This window comes from Peromyscus eremicus, chromosome 13, assembly GCF_949786415.1.
Source record: "Peromyscus eremicus chromosome 13, PerEre_H2_v1, whole genome shotgun sequence".
In the NCBI taxonomy this organism is placed as follows: Eukaryota; Metazoa; Chordata; class Mammalia; order Rodentia; family Cricetidae; genus Peromyscus; species Peromyscus eremicus.
Window position 1 is genome coordinate 7,700,033 of NC_081429.1, and position 15,109 is coordinate 7,715,141.

At 54.2% G+C, this 15,109-nt stretch overlaps 2 protein-coding genes across 3 annotated transcripts in view; one reads left to right on the plus strand and one right to left on the minus strand.

Annotated features, from left to right (window-relative positions):
• The first annotated feature begins 480 nt into the window (after positions 1-480).
• Positions 481-6,655, plus strand: Erfe (erythroferrone). Its single transcript, XM_059277889.1, has 8 exons — positions 481-648; positions 2,421-2,543; positions 3,454-3,556; positions 4,179-4,441; positions 4,512-4,620; positions 4,707-4,797; positions 5,518-5,599; positions 6,557-6,655. Exons 1-8 carry the CDS (start codon positions 481-483, stop codon positions 6,653-6,655), a joined length of 1,038 nt encoding a protein of 345 aa, XP_059133872.1.
• Positions 6,656-10,163: 3,508 nt separating this feature from the next.
• Positions 10,164-15,109, minus strand: part of Ilkap (ILK associated serine/threonine phosphatase) — a 33,717-nt gene continuing 28,771 nt past the window's right edge. For both annotated transcript variants that reach the window (XM_059278848.1, XM_059278847.1), the window contains 3 exons: positions 12,520-12,639; positions 10,641-10,722; positions 10,164-10,409 (listed from right to left, as the gene is read on the minus strand). In XM_059278848.1, coding sequence (XP_059134831.1) covers positions 10,269-10,409; positions 10,641-10,722; positions 12,520-12,639 — 343 coding nt within the window. In that variant the 3' untranslated portion in view covers positions 10,164-10,268. The remainder of the gene's footprint in view (positions 10,410-10,640; positions 10,723-12,519; positions 12,640-15,109) is intronic.

Consider the following 15,109-nt stretch of genomic DNA (forward strand, 5'->3'; position numbering starts at 1 on the left):
GCAGATACATCCAGCGGCGTCGGGAAGAGCAGGAACACCTCACAAGAGCTCCGGGTTCCCCGGCTTGAAAGGGAGGAGCCATGAGGGCCTCCATACTCCAAGGTGTCCATGTCATCAAGGCCTGGGACTCGGCAGGGCACCCAGAGAAATGGAAGGGAGCCTGGGGCACTCAGAGGACACGCAGAATGGTGGAGTGGGGTTTCTTGGGTGTCCTTGGAGAAAAGGGGGTCTTAGAGGGTGCAGGGCTACGAGATGAGCTGTTGGCCCTGAGCTGCAGCAGAGCAGACGCTAGCCGCAAGTGGAGCGCGCACGAACTGGGTCGGGCGTCGGCTTCTTTTCGGGGTCCCCTGTGCCTGCTGCGCGCGCCCTAGCCGCGAGGGGGCGACGGCAGCGAGGGCGGCGCGCGCGAGGCGGGGTATTCAAGCGCGTTATAAGGCGCGGAGCCGACCTGCTGCGCTTGCTGTCGCCGCCGCCGCCGGCATGGCCTCTGCCCGCAGCCCCGCCGGAGCGCTCCTGCTGCTCACCTGCGCCAACCTGATCGCTGCCATGGGCTTTGGCGTCCCGGAGCCCGGCGCGCCCGTGGGGAACCATGCACATCCGCGGCTGCCCGGGACCGAGCTGCCCGCCCCGCCTGCCGACAGCCCACCGGTAAGACGGGGCTGCACCCTAGACTTCCCTGTCCCAGGGGGTCGGAGACGGTAGGAAGGTGGCACTCTTGGTTGTGCAGTGTCCAACACCCCAAACGCCCGGTTCAGGGCCTCAGGGAGACCCGGGGTTGAGTGGATGCGCCCTCTGCACTGCGGCTTTGGCGGGAGAATTCCTACTAGGCAAGTAGAAGTTGGGAAAGGTGTGAAATGCAGATAACTTGCTCCTGGTAGACTAGTAGAAGAGTGGGGCTCTCAGACCCAGTTCCTTATTGTTAGGGGACTTTCTGTTGGGTGACTGCTAGGGAAAAAGCAATGATGTAACCAGGTTCTGCCCTTCCCTGCCAGGATCTCCACCTGAAATGCTGGGGGTGGGGGTGGGGGAGATGCAGGCTGGGGAGGGTGTGGCCAGAGGCCTGGCGAGCGCGGATTGGCAGCCCTCACTGGAGCGGCTCAACCCTGGAGGCGAGGGCTCATGGAAGGGTCTCGGTGGGCGGGGCACAAAAAGACCCCAGGCCAGAGTTCGCCTGTTCTCAGCACCCCAGAGGCCAACAAAACATCCACGAAGACAGCTGGAGATGGTTACAACCCGGGGCTCCCTCTACAAGGTATCCCAAGGTCCTTCCACCGTCCCATTCCTGCCTCACCCAGCTACCTCACTTGGTCAGGAACCCCCCCCCCCCCACACACACACACATCCGCCCCAGCCATCAGCCTTCAAAACTTTCACGAGATCAAGATATAATCAACAGGAAGCAGGGAAGTGAGCTGGAACTTCCCAGTGGGGTTTTGCTCTTGGACCCTCTTTGGAATGTCAAGGTGTCACTACCTCCCTGACAGCTGGAACTTGACTGGCCAGGGCAGCTGCCCAGCCCCCACTCCAACTCCTGCGGCCTCAGATCAACATGGCTAACAGTGGTCTGAGTCCATGCGCAGGTCGCTGGTCCCCCTGGAAGGGTCAATACACTTGTGATGGGAAGCACTGCGTCTCACATTTCCACGCAGAGCATCCACAGCAAGAAGCATAGAAGCCTCCATCTTGCCAGCCTAACAGTCTGGCCTGTGACCCACAAGGCACCGGTTTGGGTTGTTCTGAGATACAAAGATCCTGGGTCTTGGTATCAGACACTGGAGTCTGTGCCCATGACTTCTTCTAAGGTTCCCATGAGCCATTGCCTTCCCAGCTGGCAGCCCTGCATGGCAACCAGACTGCTCGAGAGGCCTACTGACTGTCCAATTTGCCAAAGGCCTCTGCCAGGAAACACGGCTCCTCTCAGAGCTGGGCTACTTGGGCCAGTGTTTTAGAAGTGCTGAGAAAGATAAAGGTCCCCTGCAGTGGCCTTGAGTCATGACATCTCACCTGGGCCCTCTGCTCACCATGGCCTGTGACCACAGAGGCCCCGAGGCTGGTCTCCTTGGCATTGCTGACTGTGGGGAGGGAAAGAGGACCCGCTGTCAGCCAGGATTCACATATTCAGTCACCTCCTGAGCACCTGCGGGTGCCAGTGACTATCAAGGATGGTGAGACTGTCCTGGTACATCTCGAGGAAGGACAGGAAGATGTGTCCTAGAGCACCTGCTGCAGAGTCCCACTTCCCATCTTCCTGCAGCCTGGGCTCTCCCAAAGTACACTGAGGTTTCATCCTCCATGGGCTGGGGGGGGGGTGGAGGGGGTCAACCACACTACCTCTGAGAACACAGATACAGACAAGGTCTCGGGTGCTGCCAAGCAATGCCACAGCAAAACCAACCAACCTGTGGCCATCTGTGTTTCAGGAGCCCACCATGGCACATGCACACAGTGTGGATCCCCGGGATGCCTGGATGCTGTTTGTTAAGCAGAGTGATAAGGGCGTCAACAGTAAGAGGAGGAGCAGGACCAAGGCCAGGCGGCTGAAGGTGAGCAGCTTGCGCTACTGCCCTCACCAGGCCCCCAGCACCCTTGTCTCCAACAGCAAAGGCCACGCAAAGAACCAAATACCAAGTCGGGGTCCAGTTAGGAGCCTGGTTCCAATCCTTCACACTATACCCTTAGGATGCCAGGCTCTCCCTAGGTTTTCCCTCATGCCCAGAGAGAGAAGATTGCCCAACATGTGTTTGGGAGTCAGAGTGCCTTCAGGCTGATGGAGTGATACAGGGAGTCCCTCTCAGTATGGCCCTGGCCTGGGACCAGATGGATGCCTCCTGCATTGAACTCCTCAAAGTGACATTGGATCAAGGCTGGGCCTTACTGTGTGTTGGCCTTCTCTATTGAGGTCAGCCTTGGCCGCCCAGGATCTGACCCACTGGCCAGAGAGGTGGTGGGTTGGCCCTGCACCCTTGGCCACCTGACCTTGCCCAGGCTTCACTATGCAGGAGCTCGTCTCTCTTCTCTTAGGTCCTGACCCAAACCAGTATAAACTCTTTCAGGGGCCCCAGAACCAAGTACAGTGGAGACTTGCTGGTGTGTCCCATGTCAGAATGAGATGCAAGTCCCCAGAAACGGCCTGGAGTGGCCCTTTCTCTGAGATTCACAGCAGGAGAGGCAGTTACAGTATTCTGCATGCAGAACCTGCCCTGCCCTGCGCCACCCCCAGTGAACTTCATCCCTGAACAATTCATTCCATCCTCACACTCTCTGGGTCTGTGGCTCTCACTCCCTGCTTGATGACAGATGGATACGAGAGCCCAAAGGCCCTCCATCAAGAAGGGAAGAGTCCACATCACATGGGCGCTCTCCCGCCTGCCCCTCTCTAGCAGGACCTGGCAGAGGGTCACCCATGGCCATGCCCTCCCCTCCAATGTTCCCATCACCTACCTTCCCTTCCAGCTTGGCCTGCCAGGACCCCCAGGGCCACCAGGTCCTCAGGGCCCCCCAGGCCCCTTTATCCCATCTGAGGTTCTGCTGAAGGAGTTCCAGCTCTTGCTGAAAGGTAAGGGTACCACCCTGTGGGCGCATGCTCCAGGGGAAGCCAGCAGGGCAACTCTAAAGGGCAGACTTCAGCACCCCGCAAACACCTGCAACGTCGCTCTCCCGTGGGCAGCCCTACCTGCCGTGGGGCGGGGCTGGGGTGGGAGAGGCTCATGGAGGAAGACAGACTGCCTTCCTTTGACTGTTCTTTACTGGGGACCAGCACTCACTCCCATCTCCAAGTTAGGAGACCAGTCCAGAGCTAGGTCGTGGCTGTCTCTGTCTTCTGGAGCTGACTGGACCAGGAGAACTGTTAGGAGCTCTTTCTTTTCCTGCTTCCATCCCATGGCTTGTTTGGTTTTAAATAAGCCTCCAGCGGGGAAGAGCCTTTGTGTTACCTCCAGTGTGGCCACAATAGGTATTCATACACAACTTTTCCAAAAATACGCGTGTGACAGAGAGGTGAGACTAGAGGGCAAAGGTACTGGGTACCGGATATGCACCCGCTGGAGCTTGTGGCAAATAGCAGCTGCAGGGCCAGGCAGGAGTGTCCCCAGGACCTCACCGGGGCTGCCAGCCTCAGTCCCCACGCTCCAGGGCCACGCGCGGGAGGGCGGAGTGGTCTACTGACCGCTCTCTGTCAGGCGCAGTGCTACAGAGGGAAAGCACCGAGCACAAGCACTGCACCAGCGATTTCACCACACCAGCCTCGGGCAGCCCCTCCCGGGTCCCGGCCGCCCAGGAGCGTGACAACGACCAGGACCTGGGGGCTGTGTTGGCGCTGCTGGCTGCGACCCTGGCCCAGGGCCCACGGGTGCCACGCGTGGAGGCTGCGTTCCACTGTCGTCTGCGCCGGGATGCGCAGGTGGAGCGGCGCGCACTTCACGAGCTAGGGGTCTACTACCTGGTGAGTGGGGCGGGGTTAGCCGGGTGGAGCGGGGCGGGACCCCCGGTGACCTTGTCTGTGTGCTCCTTAGCCCGACATCGAGGGAGCCTTCCGCCGGGGCCCAGGCTTGAACCTGACCAGCGGCCAGTACACCGCACCAGTGGCTGGCTTCTACGCTCTCGCTGCCACTCTGCACGTGGGTGAGGCCCGGGGCGTGGTGGTGGGGCGCCTGCTGCCCTGGCCTTGCCAGCACACACGTGATCACCTCAACTTGTCCTCCCTGCAGCATTCACAGAGCAGCCGAGGAGAGGACCACCACGACCTCGGGACCGTCTACGCCTGCTGATCTGCATCCAGTCCCTCTGCCAGCACAACGCGTGAGTGGCCGCTGCAGCCTGGCCCCTGACAGTATAGAGCGCCTCCTCCATTCCCACTACCACTAGGGCGTGGGGGACCCCCGACTCCATCATGCCCGAACAGGACCTTCTCTGTTCTGTCTCCTTTCTGAGCTTTCCTGACACCAGGACTCTCATTCAGAGGACAGAGGGAGTCATATCTGAGGGGCTTTTGGGAGAATTCCACAAGCCCTCTCTTGGCACTCGCCCACGCCCCACCTGTGAATTTTCCTCTTGATGACTTAAGCTGCTCGTTGCTGGTGGTGTCCACCCCGTGTGCCTCATTTGGTCCATAAGAACAGGGACTGTGGTCCTCTCTGCCTGGCACCTGGATGGAGGCCAGCCAGGGCAGGTGCTCTGCACAGCTGGAGGACGAGTGAATGAACAGGGAAAGTCTCAGATCTAATCTGGCTTTGGACTTCCTGGATCTGCTGGCTTTCTTTATCACCTGCTGCCTCCCATCTCGGCCTGTCCTTGTTTCTCCTGGGAGAACCAGGACTTTGTGCCCTTGGCATGGCTCCAGCTTTTCTTGTCTTTCTTCCTGAGGACCCAGTTCAAACACCCCCTCCTAGGGATGATGGCTTTGGACCTAGCACTTTGCTGCATATGGTGTTGATCGCTGAACGACTGCTGCTCAGCGCACTGTGAGTGGAGGTGGGGAGGCCTGGGGACAGGCTGACCGTCTTTCTGTCTTGGGTGCAGCTCCCTGGAGACTGTCATGGGGCTGGAGAATAGCAGCAGCGAGCTCTTCACCATCTCAGTAAATGGTGTCCTGTATCTGCAGGTGTGTGGGGCTGTGCCGACCGTGCAGGAGGAATGGGGGTGTGGTGGCAGGTGTTCAGGGCCACTGGGCACAGCACCCTTAGACACACTCAAGTGCTGGTGCTGGCTTGAGAAGAGCCAGGCTTCAGGTCCCATTCTCCCTCCAGCTCTTGCTCCCCAACCTGTGTTGAGGGACAATGGTCTCACTTTCAGACCTTCCAAGAATCTGATAATGTGATAGGTGCTTCCAGCCACCTAGGCCGTCCCATGGGGCAGGGAGGGTGGGCAGAGCAGTTGATGCCTGAGCCCTCTGGAACTACAGGAGGCCCACAACAGTTATTTTCTGCACAGAACTCAGTGACAGTCTAGTGGTAGGGATGTGGATGCCAAAGTGGATTTACTAAAAAGGAAAGTGAAGAGAGATGTGTGGAATGATGGAGTGCTCACGTAGTTCTCTACTGAGCTCTAGGGTGGGTGGTTTTTAGCGCTGGAAGCATGAATTCCACTGAATTCTAAGGGTGCATGTACCACCTGGGTCCTCAGGAGCAACTACCCCAGGTGGCTCTCAGTCTTTATTATGGCAGTGTCCAGGGAAAGTTGGGCCACTGATATGTGGACCACACTGGGGCAGCAGGTCAGAGCAGTGCTCACGATGGCTGTGCAAGCCATGGCAGGCCTGGGAGACAAGCTGTGTGGCAGAGGAAGCTGCTAGCCTCCTAAACCCCACCTGGGCCCTGAGTAGGAGTTTTCTCCCATACACCGAGTTATGAAACACTGGAGAGCAATAGAATAAGGGCCGGATGTACTGGTTTTGAGCACAAGACTAGTCAACATTGGCTCTGGACTTAGGTCTGTCCCTTCTCTCATGTGGGGCAGAGTCGGCCACAGGGTGGACAATAACCCCTGTTGAGCGCTGCAGGCTGCCCAGGGCTCCTGCTGCAAGGGCAGCCTGACACCTGACATGTGCCCTTCCCTGCAGACAGGACACTACACCTCCGTCTTCTTGGACAATGCCAGCGGCTCCTCCCTCACGGTACGCAGCGGTTCCCACTTCAGTGCTATCCTCCTGGGCCTGTGAGTGGCTGCTGTGGGCTCTTACCCTCACCAAGCAGAGCGATCTAATGTCTACGGCATCAATTGACAGCAGCTCTGTGCAGGAAGCCCAATGGACCTCTACACACACGGGCCACTGCATTACCTCTTAGCACAGCTACCCTAGACATTCCTGAAGAGGTGACGGAAGGAAGCAGGCTCTCCCAGAACCAACAGCAATCTGTGGGTATCTTAAGTCCTTCTTGGCTCTTCAGGGACCATCCAGCATACTTGGTAGCACTTGCTATATCCCCAGCTGCAGAGCTGGCACCCTTGTGTCTCCATACAGCCTCAGATTGCTTCCTGTGGCCCAGCATCCTCAGTACTTTGTAGGGAGCTCTAGCCAGGCCACTACCTGGAACAGCTCATTCTGCACATGGCAAGGCTATGAGGACTATGATTGTGGGTCCTTAGTGTTTAAAAGGGGAGCCCAGGCCTTCTTGGACCACACATCCTGTCTACCTAGGTTCCTGGGTCCATATACAGCCACATTCACCATGCCTCTGCCTGCAGCGTAGCATCAAGGACCTAAGGACTGAGGAGCCAGTGAGCCTGGGCCTGGCAGCAGTTTCTGCTTCTGGGGTAAGCAAGATGAACCACAGGCCCTTTGGTGGGCACCCTAACGAAAGGGGCATCGCTTTCACAGAGAGGCCATCTTCACCCTCTACAAAGGTTACCCTTTCCCAGCCTCTCTGAAGCTCTGGCTCACCCACCAAGCAAAAGTTTGAGTGCAGTTATGCACACACCATCTCTTCACAAGCTTCCCGTGTGAGACCTGCTCCTGCTGTGAAGGTGGTCTGGCTGTGTGGGTGGCCTGGTAGTGAAGCAGCTGGCTGAGGGCTCTTCCCATGAGGAGGAGCAGGACTGCCAGCATGCAGCTTGTCTCAATGCTGTCTCCCCATTTTTAACAAAATGTGGGACTGGCCCCACACGGGCAGTGAAGAGGACTGGGACCTCCAAGGTCCCCTGCTGCTGAAGAACTGACACCAGCACATCCATCCCCACCGGCTGCTTTGGGATCTCTTGGCCTAGCAGGAGTGCTCAAGCCTGGAATCGGGGGTGAGGGGGTAGGCAGCAGTTACTTCACCTTTCAGCTGACCTCAGGAAGAGGTTACCACAGCAAGCCTGAATGTCTTCTTATAATCAAACTTCTCCCCAAAGCAGGCTGACAACACACAGCAGCAGGGGAATGGAGGGCTCTGTCCATGAGCTGGCCTGGCCCGATTCTCAGTAGGGATGGTACCCACCCTACCAGGAAGCACTGTATTGGCCTGGGTCCTAACTCCCTGGCACTTTGATAAAGACATGGGGTAGACACACCCTTCTCTGGATTTCACTTTGTATCCAGTGGGCACAGACCTGTTAGCAAACTTATCTTCTACCCTTGAGAAAGCCACATAAGCACCTATCTCAACAACTATGCTCACAGCAATTTAGAAGCACTGTGTCATATTGCATGGAAGAATGTGTTTATGTGATGGATCACACAAAGCCGATGAAGGGCAGACTCGAGGCTCATGACCTTCTCTTCCCAGTCCATCTCACAAAGGAACACGAGGGGTGAGATCTGGAAAGTGAGGGGGAGATGCCTCTAGTCTTGGGGCTCCCCCTGAAGGTGGCAGGAGAGGCTCTTACTACCTAGGAAGGCCATAGTGCCAAGTGTCTCCCAGACAGGCAGTGGCACTTAGGGATATGGGTCACAGCCTCTGAGGCACTGAATGACTCCTGGGTTACTATAGGAATTTGCTGAATTAAACTGCTCTGCTTTCTGACGAGGTGGCATTTTGTTCCATATGCCAGGCTGTCCAGGTCCTAGTTTCTGAGCAGGGGGATGGTTGTCTCATTCCCTGGGGGAAGGGTAGCGCCGATGTTCTTCAATTGCATTTGTTTGGGAGGGTGCAGTGGGCATACCGTGACTTAGATATGGAAGTCAGATGACAGCTTACAGCAGCAGGTCTCTCCTCACTTTGTGGAGATTGATCTTAGGTCCTCAGGCTTGACAGGAAGCACCTTCACCAGCAAGCCAGCCCACTGGGCCCACATTCAGTTATTTTAAAAATTCCTTTTTGTATGTAGTATGTGCAGGCATGTATTCATGTGTGAGCATGTGAATGTGAAGCCAGAGGTAAATCTAGAGTCTTGTTTCTGAGGAGCCAAGCACCTTGTTTTATGCAGACAGTAGCTCATTAGGTCCCAGATGCAAGCCCCAAGGACCTACCTGTTCCCAAATCTGCTGGCTGTCCTGAACTTACTCTTTAGACCAGGCTGGCCTCAAATTCAGAGATCCACTTGCCTCTGCCTCCCAAGTGCTGGGACTAAAGGTGTGCACCACCACTACTCCCTGGGCTTTTTATGTGGATGCTGGGGATCACTTTTACTCAATGAGCTGTTTCCAGCTCCACTCCACCCTACTCCCTGGCCCTGGCAAGGAGTTTTGTTTTGGGAAACAGTGTCTCATGTGTCCCACTTGTTATAGCTGAAGGTGGCCTTCCACATCTGATCCTCTTGCCTCTACCTCTCAAGTGCTGGGTCACAGGAATGCACCACCACGCCTGGTTTATGTGGTGCTGGGGAAAGAAACCAGGATTCCATGTATGCTAGGAAAGCCCTCTACCAACTAAGACACATCTTCAGCCCTCAGTGGGTTTTTAGAAACAGGGTCTTACTACATAACCCAGGCCGGCCTCCTGAGTATCCTTGCATTTAATGTCTATTTATGGCTTTTCCATGACAGACCTGAGAAGTCATTTATGGTTTGTATAAGATATTTTGAGGTCCTTATAGATCCATATCCACATCCACAGCAGATTGGCCAAGGGGTGGTATGGCTGGGGAGGAGAAGGGCAGTAGTTGTTACAAAAACAGGTCTGGAGAGGCGGCTTTGCAACCCTAACAGCCCCAGGCCAGGTGTTTACATAAGAAGCTGCAAGAGCTCTTCACTAAATGACCCGAGCACTGACTTCCTACACAGAAAGTGTTTACAGGCAGGTTAAAAGGTTCTCAGGGGGGCAAATCATGCTCTTGCCCAGAGGTTCCCTGACATGTCTACCTCAGGCAGCAAAACCAAGCACTCAACTGATGCTGTGGTGGCTGGTGACATCAGGGTGAAAGTCAGGACAACAGTCCTTTAAAGGAGTAGGAGTGAGCTGAATGTAGCTGCTGAGGAGGCGTGATGGGACTGGCACTCCATGTGGTAATCTCATCTATGGGCCCCATTCCAGCCACACCTGGGTTCCTGCTGGAAATGCTCAACATGTGTTCTGTACAGAAAACTGAACAAGGCCTGACTGCCACTCCATCATCCCACTGCAGGGTCCCACTTCCCCAAAGCAGCCATGATGAGGGTGAGAGCATGTGAACGACATAACAGGTCATTGTGGGCCTGTCCAAGATGCCCAGGATGATTCAGACGAAGACAGACCCAGAGCACATTCTAAAGCAAACAGTTAACTCAGGACCAGTCACTCAAAGCAAATTAAAGGAACTCCAATGACTAGGAAAAAAGAAACGTTTATTTACAGCCATAGAAGTCCCACAGGAGCACACACACCGTGCACAAAGAAAAGGACCCTGCAAGTCCAGAGCGCATGTGTAGGCCCTCAGTGTCCTATCCTCACTACCATCACCGTCACGTTGTCTGCTGAGCCCCGCTGCACTGCCTTGTTAGCCAGCCTGTTGCACGCAGCTTCATAGCGGGCATCGACAGCAGGCTTCCCTTCTCGGGTCTGGATCTTTTCATCCTACCAAAGGGATGGGAGCTGAGTGACTAGGACATCAGCCTTTGTCATTATCCCAAGACACTACAGCCGGGGAAGTGCCTGCTCTGTCCCTCACAAAGGCTGGCAGGACAGAGTGACTGGTGAGCCCCCAACAGGGTTTGTGTTGAGAAGACTTCAAGAATTACTCCTGACACAGGGGTATGGAAGTAAAGAGCAGCTGAGACAAGTGGCACACCCTCTAAGATGTCTCACCTCAAGGCAGGACAAGATGAAGTTCACAGCTTCCTCTGGGGTAAAGACCTTGAAGAGCCCATCACAGGCCAGCAAAATGAACCTACAACATTGGGAAGAAGAAACAAGGGGGTTTCAGCCACGATCTCTTTAACAGGAGGTGATCTGAGGGACAGTTCAGTGGGAGACTAGTTAGCTGCCTAACGCAAGGAAGGCCCTGGTTCCATACTCAGTACCCTAAAGACAAAAATAAAAGGATAGTGGCATACACATACGTAATCTCAGTCCTCTAGAGGTAGAGAAGGGGTCACTCTGGCTACCGAGCAAGTCTGAGACCAGAGAGGCTACAGAAGACCTTGTCTCAAAAGACCAAAACCAACTGAGCTTGCTAGCACATGCCTTTAAACCCAGCACTCAGGAGGTAAAGGCAGGTGGATTCTGAGGCCAGCTTGGTCTAAATAGTGAGACCCTGTCTCAAAAAACAAACAAAAAACCCCAAAACCAAACCAGGAACTTTGTGTCTGTCCAACAACTCAGTGGCCAAATTTTTTTTTTAAAGCAATAGAAACAAGAAAGCTAAAACTCCTTTGAGTTGTGGGTAGGATGCTGTATACCACAAGAGGGACTACATTTTCCCCACCCACCAACAGAGATGCTGCATTCTGGCACCTCAGGGACAACCACGACAACAGCAGGTGTGTAGGGAACACACCCTGGGATCTACCACCACAGGCCCAAGAATGGAGAGCTATGGGCAAGCTAAGTGAGGCACCCTTGGGTAGTGCTTCACTCCTGAGGGCCCCAGATTCCAAAGTGAATCCCCCCATTCTCTGGTCTGAACATAGCTCACTCTCCCCGAGATGACCAGAGGAAGCTTCTGAGCATCCATGTCTCACTGAGGCAGCCACTGCTGGCCTGGCCTGGCTTTAAGGTAGTTAGCTGCCTTTGCTTCCTATCCTGTCCACAGTTTGCCTCTTCTGACAGGGCACGTGCCCAGCCACATTTTCTGAGCACACAGCCTGAGATTGAGACATGGTGGGGACAAGTCAAACAGGTTATTCTTTCCAGTATTTTTAGTCAGATTCGAGTAATTAACCACACAGATGTGTGCTTAGACCGCAGTCAGGTAGCTAGCTGGCTTGGCCTCATTCAGGGCAGAGAAAGCGATAAAGAAACCCTACAAAGGGCTCCCAAGACTCTAGGATGGCTAACAACATGGCACAGGCAGGCAGGCAGGCAGGTGTCAGAGCCATGCCAGGCGGCTGCCATGTGGCTACTATTCTCTGCCACCCACCCCGCTTCAGCTCAGTCCTGCTGAGGTCAGGAGAGCTCCCTGCTCTGTAGCCTGGTCCTTGGCCATCCTTGCTAGGCTCCCTATGCTACCCTCACAAGCCCATGCCTGGTCTTGATCTACCTGCAACAGATGATGCCTGAACAGGAAGTCTTTCTTAGCCTCTGCTCCTGTGACTACATTTATGAGCTAAAACCCAAATGCCTCAGTGAAACCCAAGATGCTGCTTAATCTGTCCCCAGAGCTTTTCTCACTTCCTCCTCCATCCATCATTTCCCAGTCACCACTATTAGCACAGGCCTGGCTGCTTCACGCTGTTACCTGAATGAGCTGACATGGGTTGGGATGGTCCCTCTGGAAGGGATGCTCTTCTCCCACTGCTAAAGCCTCCTAGGACAACTTCCACACTCCTGTGATAAACCAAGTATCCACCTCATTTGTTCCCTGACCACTGTAGACCCCATGAAACCAGAAACCACGGTCTGTCTCCACACCCCAGGGCCATGCAATGTCCCTAGCAAAGATGGAACACAGATCGGAGCAAAGTCAGACAGAGAAACAAGCCCCTGTGCACGTACACCAACACCTCTGGTGACCATGTGCTTTTACCTGTCATTGGGGGTCAGCTGACAACGTCTGATATCAGGCACAGATGTGACCCCACAGCGCTTGTACTGCCCATCTCCAATGGAACGGGATACCTCCAGCACGCCCAAGACACGCCCATCTCTAAAATGAGTAGAACAATGTCAAACTCTCACTTGACAGGTCAAAGGTCCCCAAAAACAGAAACTGAGAGATCATGGTAGCTGGGCCTGACATTTCTTTTTGTTTTTCAAGACAGTTTCTCCTGGCTGTACTAGAACTTGTTCTTTAGACCAGGCTGGCCTCTCAAAGATCCGCCTGCCTCTGCCTCCAGTGCTGGGAGGCACTTGGCTAGTGTAACATTTGTCTCAGGTGAGGTGCAGACATAAACCTAGGTCATTCCAGTCCTGTTCCCCTAGGGCCTGGGAACTCATACAGCTGTACACTGTGACAACAACTGGCATCATCCAACTTAACTGCTGGTGAGCTCAACAGCGAATCTCACTATAACGCTTACACTCCTTCCCCAATTTCCCATGCCCAGTTATCTGGACAGGACGGGGTGGGTCCTAGGCCCCTTAGATGACTGAGCATGCAGCAGCCCATGTTCAGGTGGCCAGGAAAGAGCGTGGTCTGCATTCTAACTGACGAGGCCAGGCTAGAAGGACCACCAAGGGCTATGCCGCCTGGATGCTGAAGTGCTTTCTTCACATCGGCACTGTGACGACCACACTCTCACTATATTCTTACCCATTCTTTTTGCTGAGGGGCAGGGAAGAAACAGGAGATGGATGGCCTGCAAATAGGAAGAGGCACCTAATACAGACACCACGACTCAAGAGAACCAGTGTGGAGTCCCACTGCCCCTAAGAATCAACCTAGCCCAGGCTCTCACTGTGACCACATGGGCCCTCAGGCCATCATTTTAAGACTTAGTAAACGACAAAGCGGTGTGGTAGGTTCAATAGCACGGCAGTTCCTAAGTCACAAATGAGATGCTGTACAGAGAGACAGGTGGGACAGGAAGTTCTTCCTAGGCTAGTGCTACAGACCTGGAGACAGCACTGAGCCCAGCCTTGACCCCTCAGGGTTCTAGTCACCCACAGTGGCTCACTTCAGCCATCCTGAATGAATATGCTTTTTTAATCCCTAAAGACTTCTGCTGGCACCTGGGAAAAGCAGAGCATTCTAGAACACATATTACTAGATAGAAATGGAACAAAGTGAGTACCCAGGAGCAATGCTGAACAGTGTGGGTGCTCAGCTTGGGAGCACCCACGGAGGAAGCAGCCCCACACTCTGAGCACCTCCTCTGCAGCCCTCAGACCTTCCTACTCTAGTTCCCCCAAGCTAAGACTCCTTCCTGCTCTTTAGGGATTTGGGGCTCAGCTAGCTGCTGAAGAAAGGAGACTGCTGACTTCTGAAGCCTATCCACACTGCTGTGTGCAGCTAGGCTGGAGGAGGGAGCTCTATCCCCGAGAGCAGATGTCCAAAGGCAGCAAGTAAATATGAGCCTGACATAAGCTCTGGTCCCTGAGGACACGAGACTAGCACTCAGCCCAGGCCCAGGTGCACGGCGCTGATGGACTGCAATGTCAGTGTCTTCAGAAAGCCTCTCCCTGTCTGGCTAGATCCTTCCCTATAAAATAAAAATAACCTCTCTTCGTGCTTCAGAGGAATCCTTGCTGCACACTGTCCTCATTGTAATGATCACAAAGTTGCTTATTTTTTTAGGAAACGCCAGAAAAGTATTAGTAAACAGAGATGAAAACCCGCCCTCTCTAAACGCCCTTCACTCAATTTGTGTTTTGAACTATGTGGTAAGGGAGTAAGAGTCCCACACCATAAACCGCATTAACTATTTTAAGCTGTTTGGTGGCGTTATAGACATTCATGTGGGCACACAGCCATCACCACTGTCCATCCCTAGACTGGTCTCTCTGCCCATTTAAACTAAATAAACCTCCGTTCCCAGTTAAGCACTAGATCATCCCCTTTCCACCCAGAAGACTTGTCCTAATCCTAAGCTCTAGGAGTCTGGGTCCTCAACAGGGAGTCATAGCGTTTGTTTTTTGTGATTGGCTTATTCACTCCACACAATGTCCTTAAGATTCATCCATGTGGCCTCTATGAGGCCTTCGTGCCTCCTGAAGGCTAGTAACACTGTCCTCCAGTCATCTGTCAATGGATACCACACTGCTGCCCTCTTGTGGCTACCGAGAATATGGTGTAGCAGCAGTTCTCAACTTTTTCATATAGTTCCTCATGTCGTGGTGACCCCCAGCCATAAAATAATTTTGTTGCTACTTCTAACTGTAATTTTGATACTGTTATAAGATGTAATGTAAATATGTGATATGCAACCCCTGTGGGGGTGGTGACCCACAGGTTGAGAACCACTGGTGTACAGGGCTTGCTGCTGTGTCCTGTGTGATCCCATGTAACCTGGACGAACCGTAGTCTCCACAGTGGCTGCATCACTCTCCGTGCCCAACAACAATGCAGAAAGATTCCAATCTTTCATGCAACTCATAGAGGAAAAAAGCCTTGAAACTGAAAGCTGAAATAATGGTCTTAATGACCAAGGCAGTGACAAGAACAGTGCGAACAGTCC

Bases quoted from the DNA above. Each gene is read 5' to 3' on its own strand.
- Erfe (XM_059277889.1), top strand. From the start codon at position 481: ATGGCCTCTGCCCGCAGCCCCGCCGGAGCGCTCCTGCTGCTCACCTGC. The intron at 649-2,420 runs GTAAGACGGGGC...TCTGTGTTTCAG, and splicing joins CGCCTGCCGACAGCCCACCG to GAGCCCACCATGGCACATGC. The intron at 4,798-5,517 runs GTGAGTGGCCGC...TCTTGGGTGCAG, and splicing joins TCCCTCTGCCAGCACAACGC to CTCCCTGGAGACTGTCATGG.